Source organism: Acanthochromis polyacanthus, chromosome 14 (genome assembly GCF_021347895.1).
Source record: "Acanthochromis polyacanthus isolate Apoly-LR-REF ecotype Palm Island chromosome 14, KAUST_Apoly_ChrSc, whole genome shotgun sequence".
In the NCBI taxonomy this organism is placed as follows: domain Eukaryota; kingdom Metazoa; phylum Chordata; class Actinopteri; family Pomacentridae; genus Acanthochromis; species Acanthochromis polyacanthus.
Window position 1 is genome coordinate 11,575,809 of NC_067126.1, and position 18,744 is coordinate 11,594,552.

At 37.2% G+C, this 18,744-nt stretch overlaps 1 protein-coding gene across 1 annotated transcript in view; it reads right to left on the minus strand.

Moving 5' to 3' along the window:
* The window catches only part of xpo4 (exportin 4), a 98,585-nt gene that overhangs the window by 15,552 nt on the left and 64,289 nt on the right, over nucleotides 1-18,744 (minus strand). The window contains exons 9-15 of the mRNA XM_051959009.1: nucleotides 14,670-14,844; nucleotides 12,805-12,981; nucleotides 12,546-12,688; nucleotides 10,392-10,537; nucleotides 8,863-9,040; nucleotides 810-969; nucleotides 551-720 (exon numbers count right to left, since the gene is read on the minus strand). Of these exons, the coding sequence (XP_051814969.1) occupies nucleotides 551-720; nucleotides 810-969; nucleotides 8,863-9,040; nucleotides 10,392-10,537; nucleotides 12,546-12,688; nucleotides 12,805-12,981; nucleotides 14,670-14,844 (1,149 nt within the window). The remainder of the gene's footprint in view (nucleotides 1-550; nucleotides 721-809; nucleotides 970-8,862; nucleotides 9,041-10,391; nucleotides 10,538-12,545; nucleotides 12,689-12,804; nucleotides 12,982-14,669; nucleotides 14,845-18,744) is intronic.

The following is an 18,744-nucleotide window of genomic DNA, read 5'->3' on the forward strand; positions in this document are numbered from 1 at the left end:
AGGCAAATCAGAGACTAACCAGCAGATTCTTTTCTAAAACAAACAAACAAAAAAGATTGTTTGAAATGAAATGAACATTGCATCAAAAATCTTTTCAAAAATCTTCAGCAAAATACTAAAAACATATCTTGATTGTGCTGTTGTGAAACTGAGCTACATCGAACTAACTGGGCTGATTCAGTGTCTCTATGGAAGCAATGATAACAAAAATCCTGATTTATTGAAGTATATTAAATGTCCGTAAACTTATTTAGTATATTTAAGAATCAAGTGAAAACGCTACTGGTGAAATTGCGGGAAAAGTCAGATTTTTGAAGATTTTCCCCTACTGTGTAATAATAGCAAAGAAATCTCAGTCTCTGAAGTAAATGTTGAGCATAAAAAAGATCTGAAAATGGTTTTAAAAAGTACATTGCATCTTACATGTCTTCTAACCCAAATATGTTCAGTTTTGTTTTTACAGAAGATTAAAGAAACCAGAAAAGATTCCTATTTGAGGAGCTGGAACAAGAGTAAATGAATAAAACTGAAAACATGTTGCTGGCCTCACCTCTCCCTCTTCTCCACCAGCGTGACCAGCAGCTCCACTGTGTCATTGGCCAGTTCAGCCTCTGAGCTCCACACAGACAAGTTGTTTATCACCTTCTCCAGGAGATATCCCACAATCCACTGGGCTCCCTCGGTGTCGGCACCAAACGCTGTGCTCAGGGGCATGCTGATCTGAGGAGGTGTAAAGAAAAATATGAGGAAAAAATATCTACAACAAATGAAACACTCAGTAATAATCATTCGAGTGTATGACCTCGTACCTGCTCGTACAGCTTCTCGTCCACCAGCAGGTACGTCTTGGCCCATCGTCTGAGGAACCACACGATGTCTTTACCCATCTGTGGACTCAGCAGCTCAGTCAAACTCGCTCTGGTCGCTCTGGACTCGACCTCCGACGTCCTCAACACAGCCGACAGCAGCCTGAAACAGAAGAGACGAGAGGAGGCAGATTTAGAGATGACATACAGTCCTACTTCATCATCCAAGTCTGGGAGAGAGGGGATGAATGGTAGTGTCAGACCTAAACTCACTCCTTGAGTATTGTACCTAAATTTACAAAGTTGAAATGTTCAGAGCTCTAATTTGCAACTGTCACATCAGAAATAAGTGGCTGCTAAAATGCATATCCAATAACTTTATTTATATAGCACCTTTAAGGACATCCTTCACAAGGTGCTTTGACAGTCAAAACATGCAAACACAGAAACAATCAAGCACGACATAAGGAGACAAGGCAGAGCAGTCAATTCAAATAAATAGTAAAAGGATAATAAGTTAAGTGAATATTAAAGTATAGTAAAACAGTAAAATTAGCTAGATTATCACACATCAAAAAATTTGAGATGACATCACACCAAAGAATTACACAGCTTAAAATAAAACAAAACACGACGGAATATATAAAATAAACACGACATAATACAGAATAAAAACCCAAAACTAAATAAAGCCAAAAGTAAACTTCATATAAAAGCAAGTCTAAAAAAGTGGGTTTTAAGAAGTGCTTTATAAGAAGTTACTCATATAGCCTTATCTTCTTAGGCAGGTCGCTCCAAAGTTGAGGGGTCCTGACGGGGAAAGCTCGGTCACCCTTAGGTTTAAGCCTCGACTTTGGAACGACCAGAATTGATCCACTTGAGGATCTAAGGAGTCTAATAAGGGGTAAACAGTTTGTAAATGTAGTTTGGGGCAAGACCCTGGCAAGCTCCAAAAGTGACCAGCAAAATCTTAAAATCGATTCTAAAACAAACAGGAAGCCAGTGGAAGGAAGTCAGGATAGATGTGATGTGATGTCATCTGTTAAAAGAAGTAAGAAGCCTAGCTGCCGTGTTTTGGACAAGTTGGAGGCGACAGAGGAGCTGTACAGGAACGTCAGAAAGGAGGGAGTTACAATAATCAAGATGGGAGAAGAAGAGTTTTTCCAGGTCAGGGTATGAGAGCACGAGCTTTAACCTTGGAGATTGTTCTGAGTTGGAGGAAGCAAGATTGGATAATTCTTTTGATATGGGGAGCAAAACTGAGGTCTGGGTCAAATAAAGCATCTATGTTTCTTTTGTTTTAAATGTTTTTAAGAAAGGGACAATGTGCATTTATCAACATTTTAACAAATGTAAATGCACCCGAGTTAGCAGAAAAGCTAGTTTCCATTGGTAGTCCCTCCACCTGTTGTTAATTGGCATCCTTAAATAAATAGCAACAAGCTTTACGTTGGTGGATAATGGATAAAGGTTTTGGTGGTGAGACTTTTGGTTAGGTTTGAAGAGTTAAAAAGTAATACTTCAGATTTGTATTTGTTTAGTTGAAGAAGGGTTTGAGCCATCCAACAGTTAATGTCACTGAGACAGTTCAGAACAGCAGCTAGGCCTCCGGGAGCAGCAGCTCTCAGTGGAAGGGATATTTGTGTGTCATCTGCATAAAAATGAATGAATATATTGTGGCGTTGGATTAAATACAAGCTTTGCAATTTTCTATCAGCATTCCTCTTTTGCATTGCTTGCAGTAACATTACACTGCATTACAGCATTACACAGTAATAACGTTTTATATTCCTCGTAGCTCTTCATTAGCAGGGACACATTGGTACATTTTGTGCAGAAAGAGAGTCGCATGACGAGTGAAATGACCCTTTTCCTTTTTGTCAAATTTGATTAACTAATAAAACCGTGATATCAATTATCTCTACATGTGGTTTAAGGTTCTATTGAGCTAGATTAAGCAAAAAAAAGAAGTCCTGCTTTGTCAAACTTGCTTTGTGTTGCAGCCCTCAGATGTCTTTGTAGACTAGTTCTGTCAAAATTAGCATTTTTTCAATACATTATTGATCGATTGTTACAGGACTTATTGTCTGCAGTGTCGACACAAGCTCCTGACTCAAAGACATGATGAGAAATGACAAAATAACTACATTTCAGGCTTTTATCATTAATAGTTCCTGAGATATTGCTGTTTAAACAGAGAAAAACCTGGTCACTAAACAATTACAAAAATTAAATCTTGCAAAGTCTTAGCTAATATTTCATTACATATCTTATAAACAGCCACATTTTCCGCAACAAAAAATTTCAGGCAAATCAGAAATGGTCAAAAAACATAAAGGCTGACTTGAGAAGAAATGATCTGTATCAGGAGAGTACATCAAAATCTTAAAAATCATTAAAAAATAATTTCATTGTGCTGTTGGAAAAACTTGGCTGGTTCATTTTTTTTTGCTAGGACTGAGCAACAGATTCAGTATTTATTGGAGTACACTTAGAGCGTATAAAACTGCTCAGTATACTTCAACATCAAGCAAACATGCGACTTGCCAAATTGTAGAAAAAGCAGGATTAAATGTTTTATATAATGATATGACACAAGCTGTAATTTCTTGCTGTTGTTGATTGTGTGGACACTCAAATATCCACTCTGACGATGACACTAATATGTGCAGGTGTATTAAATACTGACATTATTGTGTTTACTGTTACATGGGAAATACAGCTCAAAGCATTGGAGAAAACCATCAGATCTTAGCTGACAGTCATCATGTCTGTGTGGGTGAAAGTGAGCTTCACAATGTCAAGTCTGCCGACACACACACGGCGTATGAAAGGACAAAGAGACAGAGGGCTTAAAGCAGCTTATGCGTCCGTCCCCCTCCGTCGAGGACAGCGCACAGTTTCACATTGTTTGCAGAAAACAAAACCACGCTGACATTTACGGGGTCGGGGTCGGCCGCCCGCTATTAGGAAACCCGATGCCATCAGCCGCTCGTCTCCGCAATCCTCTGTCGTGGCTGTCATCCCTCTGAGACACACACACATCTACATAATGAACAATCTAGAAAACACTGGAGCACAATGACCTTCAACAGACAATATCACCGGCTGCTGTGGCTGCCTATTGTCGTCACTGTGATTATCCACTCACACAAACACGACTGCCTTCACACAGACGAGCATCCAGCTCACAGATAACTGATGTTAAAAAATAAATCCTATCAGGTGATCGCAACCAGAGACACACTTTGCATGCTTCGGTATATTTAATTAGCTGCCGGTGTATTTTAAGCGATGCAATTTTGTACTAATGTTCAACAATCACACAATCGATCGCAGCGCAGTGCAGATATTTCTGCTTTTACAGAAGTTAATAAAGTGAGGAATGTCAGCTTCCCCTCCATTGCTATTGATCAGCAGCTGCTTCAGCTGCTCTGCAGATACAGTAAAGTCACTCTGAGCTGTGGCGCAGCAGAAAATCCTTCATATACAGTTGAGCATACAGGCAGGGCAAACAAAGATTATTTTCATCAGGAGAACAATCATGTTATCTATAGGAGGCTACAAAACCTTTTCTAAACTGAATATACCGTCAAATAATTTCACAGAAAATTATCTAGCACAACTTTACTACCCAGTAAAAACAGGACAAAATATGAGTATTTTTTTGTCATTATAAATGTTGTATGTTTAAATTCTAAACTGGTGGTCAAACAAAACAACCAGTTGGGATCGACTGAAATGGGTTTTCCAGGGCCGATACCGGTGCCGATAATTGGTGATCAAGAAGGATAACGATACATGGAACAAATATACATTAAATGTAATGATTTAACATCAAGTGATAGCAGAGAATCTGTCATTCATACCTAGGATTCTTCATTAATAAGGGTGACTACAACTGAATATGAATAATCAGTTTGTCTCTTGTTGTTACATCTGTTGTTCTTCTCTATTTTTTTTATTATCGATCTTTCACTGTTTTATCAGTTTTATTGTCCATTAAGGTCCTGATCTTACCTAAAGAATGAGTAATTACTGTTTTCCAGTCTGTTTCAGGTTAATCTGTGGCTGTTTTCTAACTTAGCCTCTAGCCGATAGCATAGCCTTAGCCACTGTGATAGGAGCTAATTTCTTGGTTTGTGTTTCTTGTTCAGTTTTTGCTGCTTTAGAGACATTTGAGACCACAGTGAAAACAGACAGAGAGAGGAAGTTGCATCAGACCTGATGTTGAGCATTTAATTCATCAATAATGAGTTATTAAAAAACAACACTGATAATCAGAAAAATGACAAATATTAGCTATTATATTCGGTCTATCCATAGCTTCCAGATGCCACTTAACACTCTAAAGAATTGTATCGGGTATTTTTCTGACACACTAAAAAAAATGACCAAATCCTTGCAAAACTGATAAACATAGTGATCAAAAAATGTAAATAACCAACATTTGCTTTCCTGCCTGGAAACGTCTGCCCAGGAGAAGAGCCACATTCAGTTTTGTTAAACTGTCTAAATAGGTAATAATGTTCAGGAGCATGAGGTTCCTGCCTCCGTGTCTCATCTTTAAACAGCTTATGTGTGTAATAGCAGTGACAGCTTTACGATGCTGTCTTTTATCATATGTGTACATGAGCGTTGGAGCTCAGCAGTTTGTCATCTTGACTCTAATGCATTTCAAGCTGCACTATTTAAACCAAGTGTTACTCTGTTTTACTGGCTGCACATTAAGAAGGTGTTCCCGTGTGAATGCAAAGGGACTAACCCACCTTCGGATTTATGAGACAATAACAGTGACAACACTTGGACGTCCACTTCGCTCCGGATAGTGAGGGAATCTATTCTTGGAGGGTTTTTATGGAGGCTGCTGGCCGGTTAAGTGAGACCAAGTGTCACAACAAAGGACTGCCGGACACAAAGCGGTGCCATCTCTTCCATTACGACAATCTATACGCCCACAGCTCGATGGCTTCCTGACTTATTGGTATTATGAAGTGTCGAAAATACATTTCAAACCTGTGCTGCATTATCTTTAGAACAGATGGTCGCCTAAACGGTCCTTCCGTTACATAAACTCAAACCGGAGGACCTTCACAGTTCAGTGACTGTCTTGTGTTGTTGACGGGGAAGCAGCTACTGTATGCGACCAACGAGGCTCGGACTCTTTCACCTTCCAAACACATACTTTCATAATTAGCATGGAGACTCAAGCAGTCCACCTTCCAATTCTCAACACTTAGTGCCAGGAAGATTCAGGCCTGACTACGTTTGAGCTGTGTAGCTTCAGTCCATTCAAAAACTACAATTAAAAAAATATACTAACAGCTCTTGTAATCAGAAAAAATATAATCTAGTGTTCAGAGAAGAAGCAACAAGTGCATTTTTTTCATTGCAAAATGAAAGTTTCTATCATTTGAGGTCTGGTCTTCTTATGTCAGTTGCACACCGTGTCACTCTCGTATATTCTGTTGATTTTTTCTATACTATATATTTATTTCATTTCACTGTATTTTATCCTCATACCCTAACATTTTCTGTTGTCTTATTGAATATCTATGCTGCTGTAACAGCTTAATTTCTCTCTGGAGATTAATAAAATCATCTAAGTCTAAGGTGAAGAGGGTGTATAACAGCAAGTAAAGTGTCAGAATAACATGATAATCCTTAATTTGTAAAAAACAAAAACAAAAACATGACATTGTACAAATTTGGAGCTTCTAAATACTCTAAAATAATTGGTTGAAATTAATTTATATTTAATTTTTCTGATATCTGACTTGACCTAGTTAGACTCTCCTTGTTTGGCCAAACTGGCCATTTGAAACTTGAGGTTTCAAATGTATTCTACGGAAACAGCAAACAGTTAGCTCTCTGAACTCCAAGAATTTTTATATGGAAACAGCACAACCAGGATAGAAGGAGAGAGAACGAAAAACTGTATTTTGTGCAGTTATGATGTAATATAACAGTTATAATGTCTGAAAAATGCATATAAATTAAATGGAATTCCTCTGAATATTCATTTTACAAAACTCAGAAATCCTAGAATCGACATGTACAACATTTTTCCAGTGTCCACAGCAGATACTACTACTGGGGGAAAAAACTGTGACGCTTCATACTACTATTTTACTACTTACATTATAATTTGATTTTCAATGCTTGTCTCCTTTCTGCTTTGTGTAAACACAGCGTGCAGTTCAACCAAAAAGTTGCTGAATTTTTGCCACGACTGTTGGTCACAGAGGAGTTATTTATGGTTGCACATTTTTGTTCAGGAGCATAAAATGTTTTTGTATTTTACAGAAACATGTTGGTACAAAAGGATTATTTTAGCTAAATTTCTTAATGAGATACATAGAACAATCTTTATTCTGGGTTGCAAAAGAAATCACAATGTGAGGGATAACCTTCTTAAGCAGTATTCATTTTTGCCAGTTTGGCCAATACTTGTGCAATACTTCTGTCACTGTAATACAAAATTCTCTTTTAAAATGTATTTTTGCATTGATTTTTTTGCACAAAGCTGCTTTTGAAATGTTGAATACAATCCTTTGTTTTTTAAAAGTCAAATATGATCCCCAACTTTTTCCCTGTGGTTGTTGTCTAGAATAAAAGTCGTATTAGTTAAGCAACTAAATGCACTTCACAGAAGAGTAATTTATGCATCACTGGACAGCTGAATATCCAACAAGGCTTTCAATTTTTACATTTTCTTTCGACAACAAATGGTGTAATTTATGTATTTAAAATCAGGACAGTTTTATTGCCAAGTTAATTCTCCATATACAAGTGTTGGCAGTCAGTAAGTACTAAGTCTTATAAGACAAATATAAAGGAGTGTCAAATTAGCAGTAAGTGTACTTAAGCTTGCCTGGGGACCAGACAGCCTGTATATTGTGTATTCCAAATACACATAAAGTCAGTCTGGAACTGCTCCATTGAACCAAATCTAGCCCAGAGGCGGGACTACCGATCACAGCTTGAATTGGAGAGAGCCAATCAGCGTAACATGTGTGACGCAATCACTAAGCGACCTAACAATTGTCTTTCCGCCATGATGTTTTGTAGTTTTAACAGCTTCCTTCGCCGTACAGGGGTCCTGAGGAAAATCTAAGCTCTCCCTTTCAACAGTGGAGGGCAGCATTACGCATTCTATCGTACAGCCTGCTGGAATTAAAAATACATCCTTTTTAAAAAGAAAAGCTTTAAGAGCTGCTTCTTGTTGAGGTTTTAAGGACAAATTCAGCCCGCGCAAAACAGAGGAAAGTGCACGAGAGAAACCTCGCTCTGTTGCGGTTGCCAACTCGGCCCTGAAGATGACGCATCGTTAACTCCCGCCTCTGGTGCTCTGATTGGTTCGGTCTGATCTGCTCGGAGCTTGAAAACCTGTCAAAATGTGTCAATGGAGGAGGGCTAGACCGTATTCCCGTATATCCCTTATAACGGGAATACAGTCTAGCTAAGCTAGGCTATACTTAAGCGATTCACAAAAAGTAATAAAAATACTTTCAGTATGCAGGAATGTGCTAATTAATTTTCTGAGAATATGCAAGGCTACATCATACGTAATGTAAACAACTTGTAATGTGTCAGAGGATAATGATAATAATAATAATAATAATAATGATCCTATTTAAAAGCTGTGCGTTAATGTACCGTATAGAATCAGTGTCCCGCCGCTGGTTTTTGGGTTTCAGAGTAGAGTTTTTAGATTCACTCTTTGGAGTTAACATGACAATTTACCAACAGATTTAGGTGCCTATAAAAAAATCTACAACTCTGTGACAACTCAGTGACTCCATCTGCCAAGGATGACACGACTGAAATCTCTAAACCAGCTGCTGAGTGTACTTTTAGATGAGACTGTTCTATCAACTACAGCCAAAGTATTCAGACTTTCAGAAGACAAAACAGCAGCATTTCACAGCAACATCTTATAGATTAACTGAACCACTGGACTCCTAAGTGCACATCCTTTTTACTTTATCTGTCAAGGTCATGAAAGCCGTAGCCACAAACATGATATCAAGCTCAGAGACAACAGAAACACTACCTGATGACGGAGTCTGTGCGGTTGCAGCCCGGTATGGACGAAGCCTTTTCCCCCGGCGAGCCGAGGATCTGCAGCGTTGTGTTAATGTCCACTTCTGTCGAGTGTTTTATGGAGAACTCCATCACCTCTGAGGGGATCAGCGGCGTTTCACCCTGAGGATCGTCTGCTAGTAGATAACCTGCAGAGTGCACATATAGATAGAGATGGTATGTAGCAGTATGGTAAGTATTTACAACTTTAAACAAGAAAAATTGAGCCGAAAATCAATACAGAGGTTCTAAAGCAGAGATGAAGTCAGTTAATAAAATAATCTGCAAAAATCGGAGTTAATCATCATTTTCAATGCAAAAAAGCCCCAAACTTCCTGTATCTATTTACGAATTTTTTAATATTTATGATATACAGTGAGGGATGTAAGTATTTCATCCCCTGCACATTTCATGACTTTACCCACATGCAACAAAACGACTCTTAAAATAATAACAGTAGATTTAACTGTATAAGACAGAATATCAACAAAAAAATCCAGCAGAAGTACATTATCTAACGGTTACACATTAATTTTCTGTACTTCTGAATGTTTTTGGTTGATATTCCGTCTCTTACAGTTAAAATAAACCTACTATTAAATTTATAGACTGTTTTTTTTTTTTTTTTGGGTGGGGACAAAATCATGAAATATGCAGGGGATCAAATACTTTCCACACTGTATATGATAGTACATTTTATTACTTTTAGGTTTGGATTGCTGGTCAGTCAAATTTAAGCAATTTTGCTTTGAAACAATGCAAAGGACATTTGTTACTACATATTTTTAAACATTTTATACACCTATAAGAGGATTAATTTAAAAAAAACACAATCAAGATAAATCAATAGTGAAGACAGGAACTTGTTGCAGCTCTAAAATCCATGCTACTATCAGGACAAAATATGAAAAATCTGGTAGCTTTGTCAAAAACAGGCGCAACTCAACAACCAAACAACACTGCTGAGCAGTAACATGCTAATGACTTTAACACCCAGCAGTTGTTTTTTTTTTAGTGTTTTGTTTTCCTCAACAGAACCCAAACTTTTAAACACATAAATGAAATAAAACTAAGTTTGGAAGAGTGGCCTAAATGGTGAGTTTATGGTGAGAAATCCACAAAGCTGCTTTGCACGTCTTTAATGACGCCGACCGAGACGATATTTCATTTTCTCAAACCCACAACGTTGGGTGGAGTTTTGTTCCATGTAATATCAGTAAAGTGGAATATTCTGCACTGGAAAAGTCATTTGCGAGCAAATAAAAGAGCCACTTTCTATTGTATTAGAACATCATCGGGCTTCTCGTAAACTTCGCCTTTGTCGTTAAACCCTGTGAAGCATTTGTGGAAACTGAAACTTTAGAATCTTTGCAGGGAAACTAGTCACAATGAGGTAATGCAGCAATTTTCATTAAATCCAAGAGTTCAAACAGGAGACGCTCCTTTGTTTATTGTCTTTTTTAGAAAGTCAAAGACACGTTTTTCTGCCGCGCTGCTCACCTGAGACCAGTATGAGCCAGTGGATGTCCTCGTAGAGGTCGTCCAGGACTTTGCGGTCCACTGATCCGAGGTCGGACGAGGCCATGAGGTGCTGCTGGGTCCTCTGGAGTTGGCCGTGAAGTCGTGTCACTCGATCTTCGAGCAGACTGCAGCAGGAGGAAAAGGGGAAACGTCAACACGGGAAACATAAACAGAATTCTCGCAGAATCACAAATTAAATCCAATCTACAAATCCAAAATGTTGACAAAACTTAAAACTACTGAGATGAAACTGATGAGCTGTTAGGGACAGATCTATTATCCTAATATCCGATCATTATGGTCGAAATTTGGTATCTGTCTGATTATCTGTGTCATTATTTTCATTGCCCAATTACTGATAAACAAATGTTCTACTCCAGGCCTGATGCAGCCTCCTCTCTCTGTCACCACTCTGTGGTATCAGAAATGTGTCTCAAGTAGCAAAAATTGAACAAGGAACACAAGTTGTAGCTAAAACCAGGAAACTAGCTTCTCTCACAGGGGCTAAGGCTATGCTAACAGCTAATGGCTAAGCCAGAAAGCAGCCACAGATTAAGCTGAAACAGTCAGAAAAACAATAATTACAAATGCTTTGAGACCTGGACTTTAGAGGGCAATAAAAGTGAAAGAACAGTGAAAGATTAAGAAAATAGAAGGACAGCAGACGTAACTGCAGGAGAGAAACTGACCAAGCTTCCTAATTTAATCACTCCTATTTCTATTTAACATAATCAGTTACAGTTAGCCTTATAAATGAAGAAGCCTAGTTATGAATGACAGGCTCTCTGTCAAAACATTACATCTAATGTATATTGGTTCACAAATATTGGTGATCGGTCTTACTCGATCGCCAACAATTGGTATCGGCCCTAAAATACTCATATTGGTTAAGCACTATTAGCTGTACTTATTGATTGTGGCTTTGCAGCATGCATCAGTTACAGTTCAATCATGTCTATTCATAGGTTAAATTTATTTTAACTACAGTTCAAACACAACAGACACATGCCTCTTTTCCACATACACAACTTAATGGGATCTCCATTTATTCCTATGAGAACTGCAGTGTTGTCTGATGTGTCTTCAAAACTCCTCCTTCCATTCTATTTAAAGATAATTTGTCTCGAGTATATTGGAATTTCTTTACTTTTCAACTAAGCTACATGAGTTACTTTGGTAATTTTGCATTTACATTTACACAACTTGACTGTAACCATAGTCATAATATTAACTGGATAGTCTGTAAACTAATTATTTTTTATGATAACAAAAAACTTTATTCATGTAGCAGTTTTCAAAACATGTCACAAAGTGCTTTATATTGGCAGCAAATGCATAGTTGAGCTTAAGGCAGGAAAAAATGATTTCTATATTTATTTCTACATATACACACTACAGGCCAAAAGTTTGGAAACAAGATCAAATTTGTATGTAAAAAAGATCATAGATTATTGTATACATACATTATTATATAAAGAGTCACTCATCAGAATAAATTTTCACTATAATTTTAGATATTTGTATCTACTCTTGTTTCTTTACTCAGCCGTTTCTTTTTAGCCGTTTCTGTGGTAGGTATAGAGATATGGACACAGTTGAGATGTGTTGGGATTTTAGTATGTAAACTCTCAAAAGCCAAAGAGCTCAAGTGAAAAATGCAAACTGTGATTTGTTTTTGACTTTTGTACTTAAGTTGTGACTCTAGTAAATCTTCTCAATTCTAAAGCTAAGCCCTTCGTTTCTTTTGTTAACATTTATTCAGCGATTGTGTCTGGTAACATCAATGTATACCTAAAGGTAAATTGAGGATAATGGTGCGTATCAATGAAAGCAAAGTCTGGTCATGCAGTAAATACATCACAGAATCCACAGAATTCATACTGGCTTTTAAGAAGGCATTATGAACAGAAACTTGAAGTTGCTTCCACATAAAAAAAAAACCTTTTCCAACTTTCCGGCACACACTCCTTATTTCATCGCTAAAGTCTCAATTTTTCAACGTAATCAAAGACTTTCACATACACAGTTGAGATCACAGTGGCTCTAATAGAAATGAATGGAGTTCCGGCTGATTCATGCATAGAGATTTGTGGAAACAAGGTTTAAGTGTCTGGTTAGATGTGATGTGTTTACCTTGTGAGCAGGGGGATACAGTGGTCGGCGGCCACCCGTCCCAACATGCCAATGCTGGACAGCTGATCTGAGAACAGCTCTCTGTCGTCTTCCTGCAGCTCGTTGATCTCTTCCTCATCGTGAGACGAGATGCCATTCACTGACTGAAGGATCAAAGAGCAAAGGTTCACGGTTTTATGAAATGGAGGATGAAGGATTTAGTTGAGGGGAGAGGATGGAGGATCCATACTGAAGAGGATTTATGCTTCAAGAGTCTCACCAGGTTACGGGTTCCGTCCGGAGCAGCCAGGTGACACTGGATGTATGAGTTGAAGACCTGGATTGCCGGCTGGACGAAGCAGCCGCGAGGAAAATGCTCCTCGTCCTGAACGAGCGTCAACCACGACTCCAGCAGCTTGTCATAGGCCTCCATGTAAACCATGTCGTCTTTATCCAGCTGAGACAATAAACAGATGCTTGGTCAGTGATTTTCATTACTACACAAAACAGAGTTCTGTGTGTTGGTGCTTTAAAGACAACAAAAACTGAAAAAGACATTCAGATGGACATGCAAACATTTCTCAGAATTTTCCCAGATTTTGTTCTGCAACTAACAATTATGTCTATAAAAGACAAGAAAACGGTGAAAAATGCTAATGATAATTTTCCACAGCAATGATGACACCTTCAAATATCTCACTTTAACCAACCAACAGTCTAAAACTACACAGACATTTAATTTAGTGCAAAATGCAGCCTGAGATCCTCGTGTAGACAATGATTGACTATTCTATCTCACACTTAAAGATTAAAGTGGCCCGAGCTGCTGTTAGGGTTGAAGTCATTTTCTAACATCGTAATTTAAACCATTTTTGAAGATTTATGTATGTCAAAGACCTTTAAATAAATTTTACTTAAATTTTTTGTCACTTTTTGCCACTGAATGTTGCTTTGACGTAGCATTTGACTCTTGCAGTGCTTTATATCAGATTTAAATTCACCCTTTGTTTTATCTTTTATAGTTATTTTATTGTCACCAATAGTTTTTAATTTGTATTCCTTTTCTTCCATTACTATATTTTACTCTGTGCATGTTTGTTGTATAGCACTTAATAATGCTGTTTTTGATAAGAGCTATGCAAAAAACGTACTCTATCTAATGAACTCTATTTTCATTGAATTGTGACATAGAAAAACATCAAATGATCTCACATGAGAACCTAGAACCAGGAAATGTTTATTTATTTTGTTTCAAATTATCTAATGCTATTCATGAATTAATGCTTTGTCCACCAACTAATCGATTCAGCTACAGAAACATACATAATTCAGTATCAATTTGTCCCAGATGTATTTAATATGAACTTAAAAGAATATCATTTTCAGGTCACGTTGCTCTACTCTGGTCTTTTTGTTCACTTAAACTCACACACCAGTTATTTTCATGTTATATTATCATATGAAAAATACTTATCAAGTTGAAAAATAATATGAGGAGTCACAAGATGACTAACTGGATAGACAAGCAGAAAAATATTTTTTTTTTATCCACAATGTTTTGTATATTTTTTCAGATGTAACTGATGCTTTTGAGTTAGCAACTTCACTTCTTCAAGATATTCTTCTCAGATATTTTTTAAAAATGAAATCTTTTTTAAAATTCTATGTTCTTTGTAATCACAAAGTGTTTGCACATCTTGCAAGTCACTGTCAGAATATAAATGTGTGATCACGTTTGGACCTGCAGATCTGCAAAACAGTGGAAATAAAGTCAGTAAAAGTGACCTGACACTGTGTAGAATGTTTTGTTTATTCTTAAATCTCCATTTATCATGTAACACAGCTAGTTATAAGACTTTACAAATGCAGAAAGTGCAGTCGAATGCTGACATTACTTCCATGTAGCTGGTCACAAGCCAAGAAAGTTGGGAATACTTATTAAGAAATTTGAGATGTATTTTGTGATCCGAAAGCAAACCTGGTCAGTTACTTTAATGTCACGACTAAACATTTACAGCAACTTGTTCGTTGTAAAGACATAATTAGACAGACTTGAAGTTAAAAACCTGTAGGTTCTGTAAATGTGACTGTATTCAGCGAGGCAAATGTGAGTTACGACAGGTATTTGAAAGTGTTGTTACTCACCACCTCCTCCAGGGCGGCGCTGCGTCCAAACGAGCAGGTGAGCAGAGTGAGGCAGTTGATGAAGGAGGTGAAGAGTTCGCTGGGTAGCGCCGTCAAAACACTCCGGGGGAACATGGTGATCAGATTGGAGATGATGTTGGAGATGCCAACTGCCTCCGAGTCTTCGATCTCAATCCTGAGCAAACAGAAGATAAAATGTTTCCGAAAAATCTGATTTTACAGATTCCTGATGTACGTAAACAGAGCTACATATATTCACTACAGTAAAAAACATTACTCAGTATGCAGTAAGTTCTGTAGCTTAGTCGTAAAAACTGATGTCTTATGAATTTTAGACTCCATTTTCCAGTGGTATTACACCCAGTGGTAAAAATCAATATCTTTCTCCTGACAGAAAAAGGTTAACAAAGTTCAATCTCCCTCTTTTCCATTTTCAGTCCAAACCTCTGCTTTGGCCTTTGGAGGGACAGTTTCCACTCTCCAGGGTGAGGCTGAGGCTGAACCAGGGTCACTTTCCAGTTTACCCGCCGGTGACGGAGGTTTGGAAACAGGCTTGAAAATTGATCCTAAACCAAAACTCGTGGGCAACTTGACCCCTGAGCAGTTTTCCACAGCTGCATCTGAGGTTATTTTTATGGTGTTTCTGCCTCATAGTGCAGCAGGCAGAGACGGAAAAAGAGATAATTCAGTTTCTTGTTTTGAAAGGGAGCTTCATCAATCTGATCAGACCGTGAAGCTCCGAGTGACAGGTGCAGACACACTACATTCTAAAACCCGATACAAAAATGGAATCTGAGGTTTAGACGAATTGAACAAGTTGAACAAATCTAGCTACACTACAATGATTGTACAGAAAATCACATGAGGTAGTAAGTAGTATTTTAAAAAAACAAATACACTGCATCATGATGTCTGAAACTTGGTTGCACTATTAATTAGCATAAAATCTCAGTTTTTTCCAGCTCATTCTGAACAATTTCTCAGTACTGAAAACAACAGGACTGTGTTTAAGACAACATGGCGAACCTGCGTGCAGGCAGAAATGAAAAAATAAAAACAAACCCAAAAATTCAAAGAGTGAGAGAGACGGACAGGGAACAAATTGGGGGTAAAAAGCTCCAGATGGACAACAAAATCGACAACAGACAAGTCAGAATCAAAGAAACCAGACTGGAAATTTCTTGGATTTTCACCAAAAATGTGTGTGGAACTTTCCAAAACAGACTTCCAAAGCAGTGATTGAGTCTTGAATGCACTACAGAATCACCACAAAATGCTTTGACTACACAATAACTATGAGACAACTGCATCAAAACACCATCAAAGTCACAGACGAAATTACATTACAGCGGTGAAAGGGTTATTAGTGAAAAGACTTTTCTTCAAAGTTACAGAAAATCCTGATGTCGATTGTTGATTTAATGTTTAATTTTACAGCCTTGTCTGAAATCTGATATTTCAGAGTTTAAAAGAATCCTCAATAATGTTAATTTTTCCACAAATACACAACATAATCATTTTTATGGATGCCTAAAATTTGGACCAAGACATGTAGCAGACATGAGCAGAACATTTCACAGGAAACTCAAATAAACGATGCTGCTTGGATTTTCACCGAAAATGTGTGTGGATCTTTTCAAAACATGCTCAACACACCTTACTTTTCACAATGTGTCTCTATTTCATGGCAAGATCACCACAAAATATATTAAACACACAAAAACGACAATAAATTGCTCTTCCACACATCACCATCACAAAGACAGTCAAAATAACAACACAGAAGCAGTGCCAATTATGAAAAAAATGATTTCTGATACATCAGAGCTTAAAAAAAATACCCAATACAGTATGGATACATTTTTTCCCCCAGAAATCCACAATATAGAAATATTTTGAGATCATTTTAAAGAAGACTGAAATAAGCTATGCTGCTTGGATTCTAATGAAAACATATTTTACAAAGCAATGTGTCTCTACTTTACTACGAGATCACCACAAAATTCATGAACTGTTACTGCACAACAGCTATGAGAAAATTGCTCTTCCCAAACATCTACAAATATAAATTAATCACCACACCACAATAATATCAAATTTTACACAAAACCACAACAAATACTTTGGAAAGTCATGACCAAAACATTTATATAACGTAGCTATAAACTACGCTGCTTCCAACGTTCCTAAATATATTCTTCATAGTAAAAACCGTTTTGCTGTTTCACAAGATCACCACAAGCACATTAACTACATAATAACTACAAACAAATCGCTTTTCCCAAATACTTACAAATGTAAGTGCATCACAATGTCACAAGCAAAATAACTTTACAAAAGTGATTATCACAGAAAATCCTGACGTCAGTTGCTGAATTAATGTGTAATTCAGTAGATTTGTTTAAAGAAAAATATCAAATAATACTATTTCTTTACACAAAAACACAACAAATATTTGTTTATGGATGGCTAAAAATTGGGAAGTTGCGACCAAAACATGGACTGAGTAGAAGATTATAAAGAAAACTCAAAAGCAATATCTTTACTCCACTACAAATTTTGTAGTAAAGATATTACTTTTGAGTTTTCTTTATATATATTTATTTGTAGTACAAAATCAAAACAACAAATACATCAACTAAACAATAACTACAAGAAAATTGCTCTTCCCCTCATCACTATCACAAAATCACAGACAAAATAACATTAGAGTCAATGTTTTTAATGAAAAGACTTTTTAAAAATGTTCTCAAAGAGAATCCTGATGTTGATTGTTAATTTAATGTTTAATCCAACAGCCTTGTTTGAATTCTGATATTTCAGAGCTAAAAACTATTCAATAATCCTCCTTTTTACACAAACACACAAACATTTTCTTATGGAGGCCTAAAATCCCGCAAGTCAAGACCAAAATATGGACTGAGTAGAATAGTTCAGAGGGAATTCAAGCAAACTGTGCTGCTTGATTTTCACCAAATGTGTGTGGAACGTTCCAAAACTATTACTAGAAAATCACAGCAACACACTAGCTACACAATAACTTCAAGAAAATTGCTCTTCCTAAACATCTGTAAGCGCATCACGACTACATTACAGAGGCGATTACCACACAAAATCCTGACATAACATGTCATTCTGCAGTCTTGTTTAAAAAAAAACACCTAACAATCCTTTTTTTTCCACAAATACACAACAAACATTTGTTATGAATTCCAAAAACTTGGAAATTAACAACTTGCGACCACAACAAACAGTAGCACACTTTAAAGAAAGCCATAAAACATTAACACGCTCACTCCAAAATGAAATAAGTGAATTTACCAGACGAGAAGTGTTGATATATTTGTGCTAAGCAAAAAAAAAAAAAAAAACCCTATAGAATTATCAGTTTGTTCCATTTTTTGCTACGTTATATAGGTCCTCCAAGGCTCACTAAAAGTCTCCAATTAGATAAATATGCAAGTATGTGAAAAGTTTTCAGTGTATTTCCACGTTTTTCATGTTGCCTTTGTGTTTGAACCGTCACGCCCATCCACAGCCGGAGAGGAACGCTGTTTGAGAGGCCTCGCTAACCCCTATCAGATGGAGTTAAATTGCGAGCAGAACTGTTCAATCACTGCGGATCGGCCGTCCCTCTCCGCATGGTTTTCCGATGAGGCAACTGGAAAAAAGCTCCAAGAATAGGTGATTACAGACAGAGCGGGAGAGAGGAGGGAGAGAAAAAAAAAAGATAGAGACCCCTTCTAACTCAGTCACATGGTTTAACACAAGCTTGTGTGCACATTGTGTGTCTGTTATTTATATATGTGAGTTAGTGTGGCCCCTTAATTCAAATCAGAACCACGCTGATGGCAGACACACCCACAAATGGACAGAAAGTACCTCTGCTGCACTTATTGGAAGTCGATAATCATCTCACTGCTTCTCACATTCACACACTAATCCCATAAACACCATTAGTTTTGTTTCTGCACCACTTTAAATGATGCTTAGTGCTAAGATAAAGACCACAGCATGACCAAATAACTCTATACAAGAATTAGTATTCAACCTCAGTGTTTATTTGCTACAAATG